At 42.0% G+C, this 22,805-nt stretch overlaps 1 protein-coding gene across 1 annotated transcript in view; it reads right to left on the bottom strand.

Annotated features, from left to right (window-relative positions):
* Positions 1–8,945: 8,945 nt before the first annotated feature.
* The window catches only part of LARS2 (leucyl-tRNA synthetase 2, mitochondrial), a 76,603-nt gene continuing 62,743 nt past the window's right edge, over positions 8,946–22,805 (bottom strand). Inside the window, exons 19-21 of the mRNA XM_063124152.1 lie at positions 20,785–20,896; positions 12,740–12,867; positions 8,946–9,913 (exon numbers count right to left, since the gene is read on the bottom strand). Of these exons, the coding sequence (XP_062980222.1) occupies positions 9,734–9,913; positions 12,740–12,867; positions 20,785–20,896 (420 nt within the window). The 3' untranslated portion in view covers positions 8,946–9,733. The remainder of the gene's footprint in view (positions 9,914–12,739; positions 12,868–20,784; positions 20,897–22,805) is intronic.

The following is a 22,805-nucleotide window of genomic DNA, read 5'->3' as shown; positions in this document are numbered from 1 at the left end:
GTCAAGACAACTGCTGTTTAATTTGAAATTATCTTAGTGACAGTTATCTTCAAATGATCCACATATATACAGGCTAGCTTGGACCAGCTAATCCAATTTGTTGACAGAACTAGGTTTGTTGTTATTCATACACAGAATTTTAATCATAGATGAGGGAAATTATTATTTTTTTGCTTCTTGGAAATGTGAGCCGCAGAACATTTTATTGGAGAATTTTCTCAGAGAATGATATGCCCCAGGGATGCGCAAAAATCAATCGGCTGACAATTTATTAAGGCTTGAACTTTGGTCTATTTCAAAGAAAGGGGTTATATTATACTTTTTTTATAAATTTAATTGACTGGTCTTTCCCAGAATTAATGGTACTTGGAGCTGCCTGGCCCTTTCGTGCAACGGAAGGCAGAAGGCTATCTTAGAGAGTGCAGAGTAGGCCACATGTCACATAGGTCATTCCTTCAGCACCTCCCAGTAGTCCTACCATTAAGCAGAGTGAAGCGGTCGCCTCAGGCAGCAGATGCTGAGAGGTAGCAGCAAGGAGAGAACTGAATGTCAAGCAGTCTGCTCTGTGTCCCCTAATCTAAACTGCTGCCTTTAGGGGCAGTGGAGGATGCTTTTCCATTGGCAGTGTTGAAAAAATAGTCCAGTCAGCTTTTGTACATGGAGTCGGAGAGGGTGCCATTTTGTTCTTTGCCTCAGGCAGCAAAATACCTTGGGCCGGCCCTATCTCCCAGCATCTGCTGCCTAAGGCGATTTCCTCACTCTGCCTAATGGGATGGCCAGCCCTGAATTTGTGTGACTGTCACTAAAGGAGCAAATCCTGGTGGCTTGAGAATTCTGTGGAATGCACGCTCAGTGCCCCCACTTCTAATTCCCCCCCACCAACCGAAGAAGTGTTGAATGCTCCATCCCAAGTGATCTCCCAGTGATCCATATGGGTAACAGGGACAAGCACAGGCTGTGAAGTCTTCTTTGACTGGGACCTTATATACACGGAGCACGAGGTCTTTCACTGTTGACACTGTTTACACAGTTGTATAAACTGTGGATGGTGGCATTCCAGGCCTTGTGATGAAAGCCAAGCAACAGGCTGCTTTTGCTTTTGTGACTCACTCTATATCATATTTCTGCTTCTTCATGGGCTTGCTCAACATTTGACCATCAACAGCAGCTGGATCAATTGTGCTATCACTTCACAGCTTCATCACTTAATTAAGCCAGATCCTTGTTCTCAGCCACTCCACCTCTGTAGTTCCTGAACTTGACCTCCACTGGCAACCAGAGGGATCCTGATGATTAGACTTGATCTGAGAAAATGGAGAGTTACGAAAAATAGCTCCCAGAGCTATGCTGATTTGGGAAATTGTGCCAATCCCATTTCACATGATCTACAGTTTGCAAATAATGCACTGTGCCATGATTTGTGTTTTGTTCTTTGCGATCTTTGGCTAAAAGGATTGTTATCCTGTTTTTCCTTCGACCTAACTCATCTTGGATGGTGTCAAGGGACATTGTTAATGCATCTAGCCACTGGGATGCCTGAGGCGGTTCATGCTGACCAGTTGTTGATCCCGCGTGCCTCCCACACAAAGGAAAGTTTTAGAGTGAAGATTTTACTGTATCCATGTTCGATTTGTACAATCCCCAAAGGACTCCAAAGAAGACCATACATGGATTAAAATCAACACTATCTACAGGAAAATTTCTGGCCCAAACCCCCCACTGAAATGAACAGTCACTGTGCAAGAACACTATTGTGCACTTGTAGAGATCCATTCATTTCAATGGATCATGGGCAGGAAAAACTTCCTGATGGATTCTGCTTATTTTTTAGAAATGTTTGTGCGGGGGCGGGGCAGGGAGGGGAGATAATATTTCGGTTGATCATCACTGGGATGTTGTTGTTTTTTCTCTAGAAGGGAAGTTGTAACAATCTTTTGCTAAATGGCCAATGATACCACTTCAGGCTGCTATAACTTCCTTGGTTACGTAAAATATATTTTCTCACTGAAGACTATTTCTCCTTCCTTCATCACATGATAACCTGTTACACAGTTTGCTTTCGTTCAGAGGTGGGCAACTTTAGGGGAGTTTGGGAGCCATTTTCGACCTCTTGGATGCTCTGGCCTGAGGCTGCACTCCTGACACTGCTTTGCTGATGAATTTGGTAGCAAAAACCCCACCAACCCTTTGCTGCTGAGCTTCAGCACAGCAAACAGCTACAGAAGGGTAAAAATATATCCAGGGCCAGATCTACACCAAGCAGGATACAACAATTTAAAATGGTTTGAAAACAGTATATGTAATGTGTCCTGGGCCTGAACAGTTGTCAAAACCGTCATAAACCATTATAAGCATTAGTGTAGATTAGTGGTTCCCAAACTTTTTCAGGTCACCACCCCCTTGGTTCCACAAACTCATGCCCAGTGCCACCCTACCCTACCCTATAAAAATCATTATTCAGAATAGTGGTTTTCAACGACCCACCAAGGAAGATAATAACAATAAAATTCAAAACAGTAACAATTAATTGAATACTTTATTCAAAATCCAATTGGTGTGCCCTGCCATGCTGGCTGCAAACAGAGGCATTCGCTCGGCAAGCCTGGGGCAGGTGCTTCCCATTTAGAGGGGATTCTAGGAGTTGAAGGACTTTTTTCTGTCTAAACATGCATAAAATTGTGCCTTTAACTTATCATGTCACACTAGCATGAATACAGGAATCAAATAGGATTTCCTTCTTCAGTGGAACACACTTACTTAGGAGTAAGCACCATTTTGTTATAGGAAAGGATAATGTATTTTAATTAAAATTTAAAAATATTTATCTGCCACCTGGTACAGAGCTTTCCTATGGAAAATCTGGCTGGGACTGAAGTAGAGGGGCACTAATTTTACTGTACTTATTGTCTTTAAATATGGTTAAATATCCCATAGTTACCTTGCTATTCTATTTCTACAATTCATTTTCTCCTGTCCTTTTTTCACCCTCTCTTCGTTTTCAGGCTGAATCCTATGCACATTTACCTCAGGGTAAGTTCTATTGATCTCAGTGGGGCTTACTTCTGAGTAGACATACTTAGGATTGTGCTGCAGCTCTGTTTTTATGGTGACACAAGATACACACATACCATGTTTACCAAAAGAACTCTTGAAAAAAGGGGGTTGGACACCCTGAAATAAGCAAGGGCAAATAGGAATTGTTTCAGCAAGCATTCTGGGAAAAGGTGCTGCTGAATCTTCTTTAGCCAGGAAAGACCTGGGGAATTGCAATTCTCTCTCCCTCCCCCTTTTCTTTTCTCTCCCAATCCTGTTGTAGTCCAGATTTTTTTTGGGGGGGGGAGCACACACACAGACACACAGCATCTCTCTCTCTCTCCAACCCCCCTCCCCCCAAGCCTCACAAAAGCTGCCGGGCTGATTACGACAGGAGGGCAGCAGCTCAGAGGGGAGATGGCCCCAATCTGCAACTCCTGATGGGGGAAAGGAGCCTGGTGATACCTTGCAGCAGCAGCACAAGCAGTCCTGCTCCCCACTCAGCCTGCCGGCTGACTGCTGTTCATGGCAGCTGCTCTGCCGCCCGCCGTCCTCCACATGCTCCTTCCTCTCCGCCGCAGGGCTGCTGCTCCCGCCTTGTGCAGCAACTATCGCGAGAGGTCTGCCGGGGCAGCTTGTGGGAGGGAGCAGCTCTGGCCGAGGGAGCGAGCGAGCGAGCAGGCGGCGGTGGCTCCAGCAGGAAAGAAGCCCTGGGCCCTCCTAGGCATTAGAAGAGTGGGCAGAGCAGCTGAATTCACCCGTTTCCTGCTCCGCTGCCTCCTGTGGGCGCTTCCCCCACCCCCTACTTCTGGTGGGAGGAGAGAGCGGCTGCGTGAGTGAGAAAGTCTTTCCTGAGCAGGAGCGGTGTGGGGAGAGCAGCTGAATTTGCCGCTCTTTCCTGCTCGGTCCCTGGGTTTTAGGCCCTTCTGGAGAGACCACCTCGAGCACCCCCTGCCACTCCTTTACCTGTTAGCGCCCCCCGCCAGCGCCCCCCTGCCGTCCCTTTGCCTCTTAACGCCCCCCTATGCAATCCCACCCCCCCCAAGGGGGCAATACCGCCCACTTTGGGAACCACTGGTGTAGATCCTGCCCGGTATGAAACAGTGCAATACTGTATGAAGCAGTGCAAAAGTAGGAATATTCAATATAGACCACATTCGAATTGACATACTATGAAACTTTCTTGATCTGTTTTGTAAGGTTTTAGTTAGACAATATTTTGCCATTTGACCAATCCCACACTAACCCCCCTGCACACAGATGTTATGGAATGGTGAACAAATGGGCAAATCAGATTTTGAACGGAGCATTTCCTGGCTCATGGCTCATTCTCTTAACTAGAGGGCTGTCTTGATGTTGTCTTTGCCCCAGGGTGGCTCTGAGTCCACACTGTGTTGGTTAGATGACACAGCCGCACATTCGAAGCCACCCCAGGGCAAAGAGGCGAAGATGCGCAGCTGAAAAGTCGGGGACTTAACCCTACTTTTCCAGCCAGATCAAGGTTAGCCCAGCTCTTCCGCTGGTCTGTCCTCACTCAGAGCCACTCCAGGGGTGTTCCTGGGTGAAAGGCAATCTCCTATTGGTCGCCAGAAGCCACGGGAGGGGGAGGTGGGCTCAGCAAACCTATGGGGCGCTGGAAAGCCCTTGCTGCCTCCCCTTGTTAGAACAACTTGCCGCCAGTGCACACCAGAGATAGCGTGGGGTTTGGCGGTGGAGTTGCACCACCCGGGTGCCGTGAAGACAGCCCCCAATACACCTCATCAGCTTGAAACTGCACGTTTAACGGGTCTGAGAATCCAAGGCATGAGAACCCAGATGATGAGCTATGGGTTAAGTCCAACATTATGTGTACAAATTTCTGCTCACCCAACGTTACTTCTCTATGCTCTCCTTCACCACTGAAAAGAGTTGGGGGGGGGGCTCAAGGAGGAGGACAGATTCATTCCACCAATGATTTGTTTTACTGGCAGATGGCCAGCGTTATGATAGATAGCCAACCCTATGCATTTTCTCCTTCTTTTGATGTGTAGCCCTCCCTCTCTTTAAGAACCTGGAGGCTGCTGTTTGAGAAAGAGGTACATCCACATTATTTTCCAACCCAGCTTGTGTTCATATCTCAGCATCCCATGCTTTTGGCTGCAGGCTGTAATGACCAGCCAGCCATAGAGGAGATTCTGCCTATCTATATCCTAACTGCCAAACTCCGCGGTTTCACTGGTGTGGGGTGGCGGCAAGTTATACAGACAGAGGGGGGCAGCACATGCTTTCTGGCGGCCACTAGGCTCAGCGGCCTCAGGCCCACCAACCAATGGCAGGTCGCTTTCCGCCTGGGAATGCCCCCCCCGCCCAAGCAACACTCAAGCGAGAACAGACAGGGAAGAGGTGCACTGACCTCACTCAGTCAGGAAGTCAGTGTACGTCCCTGACTTTTCAGCTCTGCATCTTCAGCTCTTTGCCCAGTGGTGGCTCTGAATTGGTGGCTGCATCATACAGTCGATGAGGTGCAGATTCAGAGCAGCCCCGGGGCAAAGACAACGTGTGAACTAAGTCAGTCTAGCATAGTTGGGATAAGGTCCAGCTAGCATCAATGGCTTTGTCGCAGCCTTCCTAAACCTGGTGTCCTGGTTGGGTCCCATCAGCCCCAGCCAGCATGGCCAATGGTCATGAATCCTGGAGTTGTAGTCTGAAAAGCAGGTTAGAGAAGCCTGCTTTGTCCAATACTTTGCAATGCAAACAGGCATTAGAGGAAGAAACCTGTCCTCAAAGCTGCAAACCCATTCCTTTGATCATGATAAACCTCAGCACCTAGTCACTCGCCAAAGAGAACTCCTCTTTCCTAAAGGCCTGGTTTGATCTTTCAGACATTTGGAGCATTAAGTCGAGGATGCTCACCCTCCCTCTCTACCCGCCCTCTCCTTCCTTGTTTGCGCTGAAAACTACAGGAACACATAAAGGCTGTTTTGTGATCCCTCAGCCTTCTCTAATCGAGCATGTTGCTTACCAGGCAAAACCAAGCCCCAGCATCGCATATGTGAGAAATCCCAGCACTTTCAGCAAAGCACGGCCAATCGCTTAGGGTAGAGAACAATCGGCAAAGTGCTAATTAACATTCTTTTCCAGTTCATTTTGATTTTTGACCAAAGGTTTTTTCTTTTCTTTTTCCTGAAGGACTGGGGTTTAGGGAAACTCCTTACAACAACCTCTCACAGCCTGAAAGACCATTGCCAGCATTTCTCATTTATGGAATACTGGGAGGAGCAAGATTCCTAAGGGAATACTTCTTTTAAAGGTTATTTGCTACTATTATTAAACAGAAATGTTCTCTAGCATCTCAAACAGTGCATTTTAGATTTATTTATTTTTACTTTAACTCCAAGTGGAGACTGAGAAAGCAGAAAACCCTGCCTAACATTTTCCTCCTTGCTCTGAAATAGCAGGTGAGGCCAATGGAGGCAGGTGCACTGACATCAGAGCCACCAGCCTCCACTGGCCTCATCTGCTATTGCAAGTGCCTGGGATAGCTCCTTTAGAGTTCTGACTGAAACCTGGAGCACATTCAACACCCCACTAGCATTGGAGGCACCAGCCTCCACTGGATGAGACAATATATTGATGAAATGGTTTAGAATGATCAGGCCCAAGGGGACTCTAGAACAGGAGTGGGAGGAGGTATCAGGATCTACTGGTTTTTCTCTGGCTGATTTGCAGTAGATAGACACCTATATATAACAATTACGATAACCAGAGGAGGCCCTACTCGTCATTCCAAGACAAACAGAATATCGTCATGAAGAAGGGCCTTCTCTGTAGCGGCACTCACCCTCTGAAAAACCCTCCCTTGTGCGGTTTGGGAGGCGGAAAATGTAATATCCTTTTTGGACAAGCTTTTCTTTGACTGCAACTTATTCTATTTTTATATGACTTTTTAAAAGTTTTAATCTTGTTTTTTGTATACAATGGTTTTAATTGTAAACTGCCCAGAGAGCCTTGGCTGTTGGGCAGTATAAATGTGTAATAAATAAATATGCAAGTATTTCTGACTTCTGACTCTTTATCAATAGCAGCAGCAGCAGCAACTCCCCACTCAAAATTAGGCTGCACAGTGTAAAATCAGGAATATTTTTGTGACTGCAAGCTCAGTTTTGATACTGAAACTTGTTCTGAACCATGTGCTTTTCCTTAATTCTGCTAGGTGTACATTTAAGTTAACCCTCCAGGCCACTAGTTCGCCCTGGACTTGAGTTGACAGTCCTTGAGATCCTAGAAAAAAACAACCCAAGTAGGTCCAGAAACCCACTAGTTTATAAATTGATTTATAGCTTTTTGACATTTTGTTCGACAGCTATTTGAAAATATATACACACACATGCATATCAAGATGAATGCATGTTTAAAACTAAGCCAAGACTAGGCACATACCATTCATTAATAGGTGCAACTTGTACTTAAAGCTATCTTTGCAACACTGATTAAATATTTGCATCAGAGACTTTGAATCAGACTTTCGAACGCCTGACACAGACAGGATAAAGCTATGCTTTAATTAAAATGAAAGAGACTAAACACCCAATACTGAGGCAAGTTCTGTTTGGAATCAGACCAGAGCTCTTCGAATGAAAACTCTTGAGGCTATGAAATGGGATCAGTTTTAGGTTTTGAATAAAAGAGTGGTTTAATCCTGTCTAGAAGGTCTACTAACTAGCCTATGCGGCAGGGTCTTGCTATTTACTGTGTTATCTGTACAGCACCATGTACATCGATGGTGCTATATAAATAAATAAATAAATAATAATAATAATAATAATAATAATAATAATAATAATAATAATAAAGAAAGATCGGTAGGTATAGTGAAATTTAGAGCACACTAACAGCCAGACACACACTATGACGCCCTACTGCACTGCACAGAAATCTTATTGCAAATACAGGAAAATTCTTTCATGAGTGTCGTGATTTCAATAACTCAAAGAGTCCCAAGAAGAGGACGGTCAGCAAAAAGAGCTCAGTAACTTGAATAAAGCCTGCAGTTCAACTTCATCACCCGGAATTAAAGCTACATATAGAGCAGAGAACTGAGTACATGAAAAGGCTTGTCATGCACTTGAGAATTGTGGACAGTTCAGCAGGACATATTTAACAGTAATCTTGGTAGCTTGCTAATGTGGATACAATATTATATTTATGAAATGTGCTTGATGTACCTATATACTGATTTTATTGTTCTTGTGAGCTACTTTGAGCATATTTGGAAATCAACATGATGGTGATTATGGATGGGGTCTCCCCCACTGCACACTCAGAGATGTTCTCCACAACCGGCTTTTAACGACCTAGTAAATCTATTATATCTATAAAATCCTTTTCCTAGAATCTGACATTAGCTTCTGAAACACCGTTCAGGTGGAGAAGAGCAAACCCTTGCTGTTCCAGTCTTGTTCGCCTGAATAATAGTATTAGAATAATAGAATAATAATAGTATTATTATACTATTATACTATTATTATACTGAATAATAGAATAATAATAGTATTATTCAGGCGTTTCCTAAATAATATTATTTAATTGTAGTATTTGCCAACCCAAGCTAACAGGACAGATTAAGGGCTAAGAGATAGCAGCCATGCATTTGGGGGTTGGTTTCCAAACTATCAAGATGGGCAGCTGATTTATGACTCATGGCTTGTGAACTCTAAAGACCAACAGTCCCACATTTAGTTCTGTGGAATAAAGATGCGGCAGCGAAGGACCCAAGCCAGGAAAACTGAAGCTTGTTCCCTCTCGTTATACAGCGTTACACATTTCCTGTGCCTAGAACAGTTGATGTATTGTACTAGCCAAGTGGCAGCATTGGTCCAAGTGAATTGCTATGTATGCTGTGGAAGCACATCATTGACTCTCCACACTTGAAAGGCACCTCATTTTTTATTTCCAGATTATAAATTGCACTGACAAGATAACAACTTCCATTCTTGTCCAATGTCTAAAGCTGTGTGAGAATCAGAGTTAAACAAAAGACTAGGACTGGCATGTATGGCTGTCCCTTGGCAACGCTGCAGTGCCTGGACTTGATCTATTACCAGTTTGTTCCTTTGAAACAAGGAAGTGATAATTTAAGATTTTTTCCCCTACTTAGAAGTCATTTTCATTTCCTTGTGCTATGTTGGTGAGCTCGGTGGGAATTGGTGAAAAATGCAACAAAAGTTTTTTTTGGGGAAAAAATTGTTATGACTTTACTCTGCTGAACAAATCTGAATGCCATCAGTAAAACTAGGAAAAGGAATGCTGGATTTACTAGCACACATTATTTTCAGGAACGAACTACTAAAAAGGTCTTGCTTCTTTATACATATTTTAAGAACAGCATTGCAGTGTTGCAACAACAGCAATTTCAATTAGAGAAATAAGAATATCCTGATAAATCCTGCACCAAATATTGCAACACTTTGCTCACATCTTGCAACGTCAATAAAAGTTAGTTTTTCTACATGATTTCCAGAGAAATATCTGTAGAACTGCACATAGTCACTGATTTTATACAATTTACTGTTCACTGATTCACCCCTCCCCTTTAGATCTTTCTTCTTCCAGCCCTTTCAATTTTCTGCTCCCAGGTAGTATTTTTGTTTTACTTGTTTGCTCTGAAATAAAGACTTCTTCTCTTGATGAATTTGCTCAACCAGTTAAACAGCTCTTCCCATTATTCCTGGACGAGGAAGTTAATGAGGGCAGTTCGAGGAGACAAGAAGAACTTTGTAACTGTACGTCCTTGAAGATATTCCGTTCCCAGCTTACTTTGAACAACCAGTTCACGAACCGCTTCGGCATCTCGGGCTACTTCCTGAGGTACACCAACTTTACCACAGGGTTTGTTGTTAATCTGAAAACACAAAGCACAGATGAGAACCAAAGGAGACATCTAAAAATAGGCCCCCTCACATCTTACTTACCAGTGCATTTGCCTCTATTTACTAGTATTGAACAGAATTCATGATGACGTACATTCAGATATTATTTAAAACTTTCAATCCATTAATTCAGCCTCTGTTAAGTTTATGTCACTTTGCCTTGACCTTTTTATTGTCATTTTATACTAGCATATGCATACTTATGCATTGTATGTACAGCCCTACACTAACCTAATCCAATTGAATTTTGTTTTAAAGAGAAGTTATTTCTAAAAAGTCAGAGATAGACTGATTCATCCCAGAGTACAGGACATGGAAGAATGGGCTTAAGTTACAGGAAGCCAGATTCCAGCTGGACATCAGGAAAAAATTCCTGACTGTTAAAGCAGTATGACAATGGAACCAATTCCTTAGGGAGATCATGGGCTCTCCCACACTAGAGGCAGTGGATTCAAGCTGGATCCAACTCTACTATTCTATGATTAATGAGAAGCTGAGTAGATACTGGTTGTTTTTAAAGAGATTTTCTAGACAACTTGAAAGTATTAATTTTCAAGATTTACAGACCAACTTGAGTAAAGATAGTACCGGGAGCAGAACCCAAGTAGTGCTGGGTGTAGCTGCCATGTTGATTTCCCACAACGCTCAAAAGCAACACTAAATTGGAGGCATTGTGAAGAATTAAAATGAAGGGTACAATGGTGCTTGCTCAGAGTACTATTTCTGCTACTCTCATTCAAGTAAAGCCATTAGGGTTCACCAATAGAGGATGGGGACAACCAGAGGGTTCTCTCAAACCTGGCCCTGCTGGTGAGGCCTCAAGAGTCCTCTTCAAGCACAGAATGGGGAGCAGAGGCATGCAGGGACCCTGGGTTGGATAACCCACTCTCTGGGCCTGGATTCAGGTATGGTTGGAGGGCCTGGCCTTGACAAACAATTCCTAATCAAAATATGGGGGATACATTTCCTAAATAAATAAACAAAGAGTAAATCCTGAAATCAATGTGTACATTTAATTCCAGAGTTGATAGGCCCTAAATTTTTTCAACATTCTGTTTTTCAATTCTAGTCTGTCAAGCTGCTACCAGGTAACACCAGTCTCCTTCTTAAAAACACAGTCCCAGATGCTATGATGTACTGCAGCTGACACAACCCTGCAATAAAGCCTAGAGCAGCAGACAATCAGATCTTTCATTATGTCTACAGCACGGAAGCCAAATGTGCAGCGATCTGTTTTATGTTGCTTTGTTTTGGTACTTTGGGCTGAATATGGGCAGATACAGATCCAGTACCAAATGGAAATAATGGAGTATGTTACATCAGCATAGATAGAACTACAATTGTCTGGGAAAGCCAACATGTCATTAGCCTGAGTACTGAGACAAATGTTAGATTTTGGCTTAGAATACCAACTCACTTTTGGAGTTTTGTTAAAACAACATTTGTAACAGCTATAATTCGCCTGCTTATCTTGACTTGCAGAAAGAAGTGCATACTATAACTGAGTATATTCTCAGCTTTTCCACTACCCCATTTCATCAGTATGTGGAAATGTCTGTGTGCACAAACGAATATGCGGTTGTAAGAATATGTATGGGGCCCAATTTCCATATTATCATCACAGGCATGTTTAAATCAGTGGTCCCTATAGAGAATTCGTAAAGAATGAAGGGGAGATACAGGTCTCCAAGCTATGAGAGTATGCATCACAACTGTGTGCAACATGTCTACTACATGTTTGGATATGTGCATATCCCCTTCACATTTTACATGTGTTCTGAAGGAACACTAGCATACACATGAAAAGAAAATCCTGCCATCTTAATGTGTGCATTGTCCTGGGGGTTAAAAAAGAGAAGGAACACACTCACTCATTGTGGGAGAAAGGAAGCATTGTGTTTGTTTGAGTAAACCACTGCCTAATGTCTTTCCCGGGCCATAACTTTGCTTTAGATGTTTAAGGCGCAATCCCATGCCGGTTTAGAAAGAAAAAAGTCCTACAACTCCCATGGCTGGCTGGGGAATGCTGGGAGTTGTGGGGCTTTTTTTCTGTCTAAACAGGCATGGGATTGCGCTCTTATTCTGCTAAGCTTGCCACTCTACTTCATATTCCAAAACTGCTCGTTAGTGCTGCTTGTAAAATAATCCAAGTAGAAAATGCTTCTCAGGATGCCCAACCCCTAAAAGGGTGGATCTACCATTTTCTCTGGCGTTAGCTACTCAGGCTAGCTGAGAAAAGATTTTAAAATGAAGGATACTAAATCAATACAGTACATCTGCCTACCCTGCATTCAGGCACTCTCTCAAACAGGCTAACCCGATGAGACACTATAGCTTTCAAAGAAACAAACCTTGCTAGGCCCAGAAAAACACAATTTTAATATTTACATAGCTCTTTAAGGCCTTTGACTTTAAAATATGCCTCGTATTACTGAGTTTCAATAACACAAGAAGCTGTATGTGCCAAGAGCTTTCTTTTCATTCCTTTTTTTAAAGGCAGACTATCTATCTATCTATCTATCTATCTATCTATCTATCTATCTATCTATCTATCCACACACACACACACACACACACACACACACACACACACACACACACACCTTACTCTTATTTAGGGCTCCCAATGGTTTCTCATCCAGATTGCCTATGAAGTCTGTACCTGCTAAGTTTCAGCTTCTCTGTGGCATCAGGTTTTCCGAGACATGATCTTCTATTGTCAAATGAGGTTGGGGTTGTTCAAGAATATTTACATACATCTTACTGATAGCAGTTGAAGTAACAGTACATGCCCTTACCAGAACTGACACTTCCACAATATCTGGCTTCTGAACATATTCTGGGTCCAGTGTAGGCCAGGGCTGCTGCAGTACTTCCATATCCCAGTGGTGATGAGTACAAAGTTTGTTCTGAACATGAGACAAGCCTGAAATACAACATTGATGGTTTGCTTGTACTTAGAGGAACATTTTGGGGTGGTTAATCAGTTTACGCATTGCCCAGAGCAAATATCTGGCAGATTGCTTTAGTACAGAGCTGCCAACATACTAGAAAATGAATGCGCACTGGATATTGGATCACAACTAAGGCGGGTGAGAATAAAGAAAGCAAAATAATAGCTACAGGCGAAGGAAAGAAAAATAATCCTATGAGATTTTAAGATATTTTAAAAAAAGAAAAGGGTGTAAGAAAGTTTCCAAAATATAACAAATACATCTGATCAAAAAGGCTAATTTAGGCTGCAATCTCACTTTCTGAATAAAAATGCATGGGATTGCACTATTAAAAACTAATGTCACACAAATAAAAGTAAACTGACAATACTCTCAAAACGAAGAGTATGATCTGGTGAAGGTTAAGCATGTGCTTAACATCTGCCCTACTGAAATTAACTGCTTCATACTAGCTTGAGCTACAGTCTATTGGATAAAAGCTAGATAATACAACCTTTCTGTGACTTGGATACTTGTCATCATTAGCCTGAGAGAAGTTAAGATTATTATTTTTAATATAGTAGCCAGTCTTTTCCTCCATGTGACTATAACATATGCCCCTGTCATGTACAGCAGTCCTGCGACAATGTCCTTGGCCAGGTAGTAGCAAAAAGGAGTTTTCATGGTGGAAGCAGTGAATCACGAGAACGTGTGAAATCTTTTAAAGTATAATTAAGGAAAGGAATAAGCTTCTGGAATGGCGATTCATTTTCTTGCTGGCCCCTTCTCCTTAGGAATTTTCCATTTTTAAATCAGCTCAGTTCTTTCCTAATGATCACATGTGTGATGGGAGAGCAAAAACATGCAATTATAGGCTGTTCCTTCTTTTCCTGTTTAACTGGGATTTTTTTACACCATTACGAAAAATATAAAAGCCTCCTTTCTGAAAAAGCCAAATCAGTGACATGCTGGAGATGGTCAAATGACATATAAAAACATACAAATATACAAGGACTGCTGCTTAGGTGAAGAAGTACCAATACAGCAAACTGGATATCTGTTCAAGAGATGAGTTCCTAATTAGTGACACAGCTATGCAAAATTGTGAAAAGACACCTCTACAGTGGGCAAGAAAGTAAGGGTGTGTGTGTGTGAGTGAATGTATTGAAGATTATGCTTATTTAGCTTGTTTGCTTTTCCTGTGCCAATTCATACTTTGGGAGCTCAAAATAGAAGCCATTATTACCTACAGTAGCTCCAGTACATTGCTAAAGCTTTTGTTGCATCCAATATTCAGAAACGTTATAAAAAGTTAGGCTGCTATACTAGGCACACTTATCTAGGAGTAAGTCCCATTGAACTTACTCCTGAGAAGACATGTATAGATTGCACTGTTAATGATCCAAGAGCAATTTCATCTGTTTAACCTAACCTTCCCCATCTCCAACTTGTGCCCTCCAGATGTTTTGGACTTCAACTTCCATCAGCCTCAGTCAGCATGGTCAATAGAAATGCTGGGAGTTACAGACCAAAATCTTTGAAGGCCCCCATATTGGTGAAGACTGACTTAACCCATCAAAAGAGGCTATTTATAGAAGTAGGAACCCATTACTTGTCAATTATGTACACTACAAAACATTTATACTGAAAAAAAATAGAATGACATCTTCCATATGCTTATGTTCTTATAAAGAAATTGTATATTAAGACACACAGCTCAAATGTCTTCTGTTAGATATCTTAGTGAACAAGTAACTTGGAATGCAACAGAAGGCACCGATGACTTAACTTCGTGGAGTATTTGTTTCTAAAAGGGCCAGACTAAGTCAATTCCCTGACCAACTTAATTTAAGGCCATTTTTCCTAGAAGCAGCCCCTTTGTTTCACATAGAGAGAACAAAGACTATCACCAAATAGCAGAGAAACACTTGGTGTGTTACATCTGGACAGGACACACAGAAGTATATGAACTTTGAAGGTTGTAACTTATTTAGGCAAAGAGAGCTGAAGCCCCAGCCCCACCCCATAAACACAAAATTAAAGGAGGCAGATCATTCCTATGGAATATACATATGGAACACATGTGGCATTCTTCACACACTGCATCTATATTTATTTACTGCATGTTTATCCCAACTTTTCAAACGATTACTGTCTCCCAAAGTGGCTCCATAGCAATAAAAGAGACAGGCAGTCTTACAAACTAAAATGAGAAGACACACAAGGGAAACAGAGTGGAGGGGAAGATCAGAACTTCAAGGGCAAAACAAGATGTTGAGCTTTAAGCGGGCATTTAAACACACTTCAAGCCAGGCTGACCTCCCTTTGCTGGTGTTCTTGTATTGAACAGCAATTGGTGGCTCTTGTTCCTTTGGCTGATGGCTGGGGCCACAGAATGTTCTGCAGTCCCAGGGCAACAGGTAGTTGGAGGAGCTGATGGCTCTTTCCGACAGGGAGGAGGGAAGCGAGCGCCCTGCATCCAGGCCCTCCACGTGCAGCGCCCTCATACTGGGGGACTGTGTGAACCGGCTTCGAATACGTAACCAATACAGGCCGAAAGGGTACATTTCAAATAAAAGGAAAGGGCCCCCCACACTCACAAATGCAAGAGAGTTTTCACTTTTTCTTCATAGGACTCCTAGCATAACATGAAACCTTCCAGATCAAGTGACCTGATGCCCTTGTCTGGATAGGAAAATATTTTATTTTATAAACACTAAAAGGTCTTAGATGTGGTGTCGGAATGTTGCTCAGATACAAGGTTCCAGGAAGGAAACAGATTTCCTCATCCTGTTCGTGTCTACAAATTGCCAAGTTATCAGTCTGATGAACTCTAGCCAGACGTAAAAGGGCTGACATGCTTTTTAAAAAACACACACACACACATCTGGCAGCACATATGCAGAGGGAGTAACATGCAGACTGGTGGAGCATTCTATATTTAAAAAAATACACGAAAACTTGGCTGATGTAGTTTGTTGTGTGGAATTTTTATTTGAAATTTACAAGACATCCTAAAAATCAGCCATCCCTAACCTGGTGACCTTCAAATGTGATGGACTACAACTCTTAGCAGCTCCAGCCAGCATAGCCAATGGTCAGGGATTATGGGAGCTGTAGTCCAAAACATCTGGAAGGCATTGCTTGCCTACTCCTGCAACAGTAATCGGTGTTCACTGGCTGAAGTAGGTTTCATTCTTAAAACAGAATTCAACTATGTCCTGAGGGTGGGGGTGTCACAAGTACATTTCTACAACAACAAAATCAGCACAACAATTAAATATGTGGTATGAACAAAATGGCAAATTTCCCCTACTTCCCCAAAAAGGCTTGCTAAAAACAAGGAAGGGTTCCTTTAGATGAAATGTATACATTATCTCATCATGGCCATTAAGAAATCCAATCAGATGAGCTCTTCTAGAGAATCATCTAAAAGGCTTAACTCATGGGGTTATATGTTGGACATACAGATGTCTTGGTTGCTGTCTAAGGAGGAAGGTAATAGATATGCATTAGGTTGGTATTTAGTCCTCCTGTTAATATCTGGATTTAACGTTATATTTGTATATGCAACACATATTTGATGTTGGTTGGTGCATAATAATTTTTTTAAAAGACTTTTAACTTGAAGATTTTTCTTCTTCATAGAAGAGGGAACCTGCCTGTATTTTAGACCTTCTGGTCACTGATAACTAATGAAAGTTTTATGACAGATGCTATGCCTTTTTTTTTAAAAAAAAAAATTAAGGTGTGACGCTCCAGTAGAATAGGAAGAACAGGCTCTGTTTGGGACAACTAGAGATGTCAAGTCAATAATAAATATTAGTTCAAAGCAGACTACTTATTTTGCTGTTTCTCCTCACACCCTAGAAAGTAACACAAAAGTAACACACACAAAAACCCACTCTACAAGGCAAGAACAGTGTTTAAGATATAATTCAATCTAGAGGAATGTAAGCTAAATCAGGGGTAGGGAGAAGGTAAGTCATGGTTTACTACTAGATCGCTGAATGATTAGCAGTAGATTGCGCAAAGAATTTTGACTCACAATTGTTTAATAATAGCAGCAACAAAATGACTCTTTCTCCGCCCCACATCCTAAATTATACTTCTAAAATGAAGAAAACACAGGGTAACCAGGTCATGCCTTCAAGGAACAAGTGTCCCCACTCATTTCGACACCTGCCCCTGGAACCGCTACATCACAGCTGGTAGCGGTAGGGGCCATGCGTACTCTTTGGTTGGTGGAGATGGGCATGCATGTACGTGGACCGATGGAGCTGGCCATGCATGCGTAAGGACTCCTACGGATACTACCCCAGGAGTGAATTTCAGCTTGGGAGAATTGTGAGTTCTGTCCAGTTCTGATACTCAATTTTTAAAAAATTCTACATATGTGCCTTTTGTGCTAGGCTCCAGCTGGTGGATCCAGGAGTTTTCATAAGCAAACAAACAAACAAACACCCATGAAAGGTAGATCTTGCAAGTCTGAATTCTATGTACCCCTGGCCTGAAGAAGTACTATACATAATGTTCAAGCATGCGCTTCCCTGGCTCTAGCCCTACTGATGTACTGAACGTTGGACTCGTGTAATTATGCAGTAAACACTTTCTAGCCACAAAATTCTATTAAGACAGAAACCCCATTCATCTTGAGGGCAGTTCAAAGAACTTAATATGCGACTGGATAAATGCCAATGTATGCTTTCCTGTTTGCTATTTCTCCCGGCCAACAGATTTTTTTTTTTAAAAAAATGTAGTCAGAACTTCCTACAAGTGAAAGGGAACAGCGAGTTAGACACAAGTATCTAAATGTTTGCATAGAAAGATACAGGTTTGTAATCATTTCTCCTTAGTAAGCAAGATGCCTTCCAAGTGCCATTCAAAGACATGAACCACCCAGAAGCACATGATGGGGGAAATGTAGCTCGGAGGGGGGGAAACATTGCTAGTTCACTTCTTCAAGGCCAGAGAAAGCACACAAAGAGATATATTTATTTAAGCAGAAAAAACATGAACTGAAATTCATTCTCTCTCTCTCTCTCTCCTACGCAAACACACAAAGATGTTCTCTTCACAGCATCTTATTTGTACACCAAAACCTCTGCTATAAAATGTAATTCAGTTACATTGCAAAACGTGAGGAAATAAGGGAATGATAGATTTGTTGATGGCTAAGGGCCAACTCTCTCCAACCCTTTCGGAAATGAAAGTTATAATGCAATAGCTTTCACCACAGTGTGTGCCTGATAAATAAATAAATAAATAAATAGCCTTGTGAAAAGAGCTCCACCAAATGGCATAAATTTTAAAAAGCACAGAACAGCAGGATTTTTGCGGACATGGGCCACATTTTCGAGTTGGGAGGGGACAATCACCAGCCAATGCCCTCAGTGACTGCTGAGCGAGTTGAGCCTGCTTTCCCTTTGCCTATCGTTGGTCAAAGTGCATGTAAAAGCAGTCTGGAATGTAGGGGAAAGATCCGCGGGTTGTCAGAAGTATACAGCTAAATTAAGAAGCTTTATTAAGATTAGAGGTGAGGACAGCAGATAGGTAGCATAAAAAGAAACACATCAGTTTACTGTCTAAACAGACTACACTAGACAATCTTAAAAAGAAATCTCAAATTTACTTGCGAGGAGCATGGATCACCCATGATGTTTGGCAGATGACAAATTTCCATAGGGAATAATCCCCATTTTAATCCTGTAAAATCAGGGAAGGGGTTGATGGTGTGTGTGTGATAGGATCCTTCTATCAGATATATATATATATATATATATATATATATATATATATATATATATATATATATAATTTTTATACCGTCCAATAACCAAAGCTCTCTGGGCAGTTTACAAACATTAAAACCACAACAATATTTAACAATATACTAATCAACAATATCACAATAATATTCAAAAATATACTAAATACAACTGTACAGCAAAACAAATCAGATAAGATTTTTAAAAAAGCTTGCTTAGAACAGCATTTCTCCCCCTGAAGTAGCACCTTCCAACCTTCAGCTCCAGCCTTGCTTTTAAAGTCTCCAGGTGTGTGTGTGGGGGGGGGGGGGGAGGGGAGCAAGTATGGGGTTAGATCCCCATTTAGTCATACTTATGAGTAGACACATTGAAATCTATGGGATTTAAGTTAGGCATGACTAACTTATGTCCCACTGATTTCAATGGGTCTACTCTAAGTATGACTACATCTCGAGACAACCTATGGTCATGTGAGCTTAGCACAACTCTAGGGGCAGAGTGCTTGATGCTTGGGACATGGCATGTCCAACACATAGGCAAAGAGTGCCTGTGGGGTGGGGGGACGCTGGCACTTCTCATAACCCAAGAAGGGGGAAGATTAAAGTATGAATTGCAATACATCTCCTATCTAGGATTCATGGGGTGGGGTGGGGAATTCCAGCCTGTATATCTAGAGGATGCTTGAGACATGACCGGAAGGTAGGCCACTGTGCCAGGTACACTGATTTCCTAAAGAGACAGGCATTTTATTCCCAGGCCTTTATCAGAAAAGATTCCCTGCAAAGTGACACAGTTACCTTTTCCAATCTTTTGGTCTACCTTCCATCCACTCCCCAAACCCCTCAAAACCCCTATATATATAAAAAAAAAAAAAATGGGAGAAGAAAACAGAGAACTCGCATTACATGAAATGACCAAACCAAACCAATATTGATGTGATAGGAGTCACTGGAGATGCGTAAGATGTCCAAATGAACATTTTGGAATTACAATATCCAGAGGTAGCCATGTGAGTCTGTTGCAGCAAAAAACGAAGTGTCTTGCCATGCTTTAAAGCAGTGGTTCCCAAAGTGGGCAGTACTGCCCACTTTGTACTTGGGGGTGGTGGGATTGCATAGGGGGGCGTTAAGAGGCAAGGGGGCGGCAGGGGGGGCGCTAAGAGGCAAAGGGGTGGCAGGGGGGCACTCGAGGTGGTCTTTTCCGAGAAGCACCTCTCCAGAAGGTCTTAAAACCCAGGGACATATTTATGGGAGAAGGTAGTTTGGTCCCAAGCCATATAGGGGAAGAATCCACACATGTATTAATACCGTTTAAGAAGAGTCCTTTTAACGGTGAATTGAAATGTTTCAAAAGCACCAAAACGCTAATGAAGAGACATACCCTGCTTGGTGTGCCCCGACATGCTGGCTGCAAAACAGAGGCGTTGGCTCTCTTTTCCCTCCCTCCCTTGGCAAGCCTACGGCGGGTGCTTTGGATTTTGAATAATAAATATTAAATTAATTGTTACTGTTTTGAATGTTATTGTTATTATCTTCCTTAGTGGGTCATTGAAAACCGCTATTCTGAATAATGATTTTTATAGAGTAGGGTAGGGGGGCACTGGGCATGAGTTTGTGGAACCAAGGGGGCGTTGACCTGAAAAAGTTTGGGAACCACTGCTTTAAAGACTATGCACATTTATTGTGGCAGAAGCTTTTGTGGAACAGAATTCACTTCGTCAGACAAAGAGAGCATCTGATAAAGCGAGCTCTGGCCCACAACGATTTATGCTACAACAAATGTCTTAGTTTTTAAAGCACCAGAAGACTCCCTATGACAACAAAGACTGATGCTTTTTTCAACAAGGTTTTGAAAATGAACTGCTTCCTTTTCACGGCCTTATATGGATTTTGTTGCTTCGCAGTTTCTTTTTTGTTCTGTTTTGTTTATAATAGCGCTGTACTATGAACAGCAACTTATGTCAATCACGCTAAAATCTCCAAAACAAAACTGTACTAGTTATTCACGGATACTGGAAACTAAAGTACTGTTTCTACTGTCTACCTTTTACACCATTAAATGAGTGCACCCAGTTGCAATCGAATCATTTAGAGTCCTTTTTGGATGGTGGCAACAACAACAAAATGTAAGCGAGCAAGTTACCTTTCCAGATCTCTGAGCTGAGGTGTGGGGCCATTGGGGCAAGCAGAACTGAGAGCGTTGCCAGAGCATCTTCAAATTCTGCACTGTGGAGGACGAGCTGTTGGGAGGCTTGCTGCAGGAAAAAACAGAATGAAGAAGAAGAATAGGATTTAAATAAGTAAAAGGACAGAACAAAAGTTTCTTTAAAAATGAAGGACTGTTCTTCAAAAGCAGTGTTTTTAGAGTGAGCTGTTAAAGGGAAGTTCTAGCTTTGATGTCAGTGAAACAAGGAGCTGAAGGGAGTGGGCTACACCCAGCACCTACAGAAAACACCTCATGGATATTGCTAAACACTTCGCATTTAGCAAGCTATTGGGGTAGAGACCCCAAAGAATGCTCATGAAGTTCAAAAAGCATGTTGGAAACCAAACTCACCTCTCTAATACTAACCAAATTCATAATTCCCTTTGTAAATGTGAGTGATAAGCTAGATAAGACGGATAACCCTAGCCAGGCCTGTGTTTTGCTTGGATACTTTCTCAGCATTCCAGAAGTGTCTGCTCTAGATAAAGCTAGGGAGTTAGAAAAAGATGCAAAACTACAAGGGGTGGTAACCAGGGGGTGGGGGGAGAGGGCAGGAGTTTTCTAAAGCCCAAAACAGAGGGATTTACTTACAGTGGCATTATTTGTTTTTGATATTAGAACACACATTTTAATCATTGGGCATTATTTATTACATCTTTCCTTCAAGGAGATCAAGGTGGTGTACAGGGGGTAGGGATAAGGGAGAAATCCACAATGGAACCAAACGAGTTCAATTTTTTTATGAATCCAACCCGCAGATTTCACAGCGGACTGACTTTTCCCGTTGGGCAGAATCTGCGGACTTACGGGCCGTTTTCCAAAGCTTTAGGAATTTTACACAAATTTCATCTTAAACCCCCCTGGGAAAAAAAAAAGGACAAAAACACACCTTTGGAAAAATGCACTTTAGCAAAAATGCTAAAGTGTGAAGATGCACATTTTAGGGGAATTTGCGCATTTGGGGGGAATTTGTGCAAATTTGGAAACTGGGGAAAAAATCCAATTCCATCAATGGGTAGATGACGGAATAAAGGGCACTTGGCAGAACAGCTTTTACTCAATTCGCACAGCCCTAGTCCAAGGTCCTCCCCACCCTGCTTCATTTTATTCTCACAACTACATTTTATTCTCACAGTGTTGAGGTAGGTGCACCTACGAGACAGTGAATAGCCCAAGGTCACCCAGAGAGAATTATTATTATTATTATTATTATTATTATTATTATTATTTATTTATTTCTTACCCGCCTCTCCCTTTGGATCGAGGTGGGGAACAACATTAGTACAACAATACAGTATAAATCAGGTACATAAAATTAATTAAAAGAGCATATAAAACCAATACAAAATCAAAATAATAATCAACACATCTTAAAAATTCTTGGTTTAACATTCATCTGGGTAGGCCTGCCAGAAAAGGCTAGTCTTTAAAGCTGTCTTAAATTCAGAGAGAGTTTAAGCAAATCTCCTCCAGCAGGCCATTCCATAGCCTGGGGGCAACAGAAGAAAACATCCTTTGGGGATCTGAACCTGGATTTCCCCAATCCTAGCCCAACTTTCTAACTCAGCGTTAGCCAACCTGGGGCCCTCCAGCCGTGTTGAACTGCAATTCCCCTCATTTCCAGCCAGCATGGCCAAGTTGCATAACAAGTGGAGAGGGGCCATCGTTCAGTGTGACAGAGCACATGCTTTGCAGGCAGAAGGTCCCCGGTTCGATTCCCGGCTTCTCTAGGTAGGGTGAGGGAAAGAATCCTGCCTAAAACCCTGGAAAGAGCTGCCGGTTAGTGTTGACAATACTGGGCTAGATGGACCAATGGTTTAACTCAGTATAAGGCAGTTTCCTATGTTCCTAAGTAAGAGCACAATATATGATTTTTTAAATATATGTTGGGGCCAGACATATATAAAAAAATAATATATTGTGGTGAAGACCTACTGCTGTTCACCACTTAAAAAAAA

The sequence above is a fragment of the Elgaria multicarinata genome, chromosome 1 (assembly GCF_023053635.1).
Source record: "Elgaria multicarinata webbii isolate HBS135686 ecotype San Diego chromosome 1, rElgMul1.1.pri, whole genome shotgun sequence".
NCBI lineage: Eukaryota > Metazoa > Chordata > Lepidosauria > Squamata > Anguidae > Elgaria > Elgaria multicarinata.
This window is presented reverse-complemented; position numbering and strand designations above follow the sequence as displayed.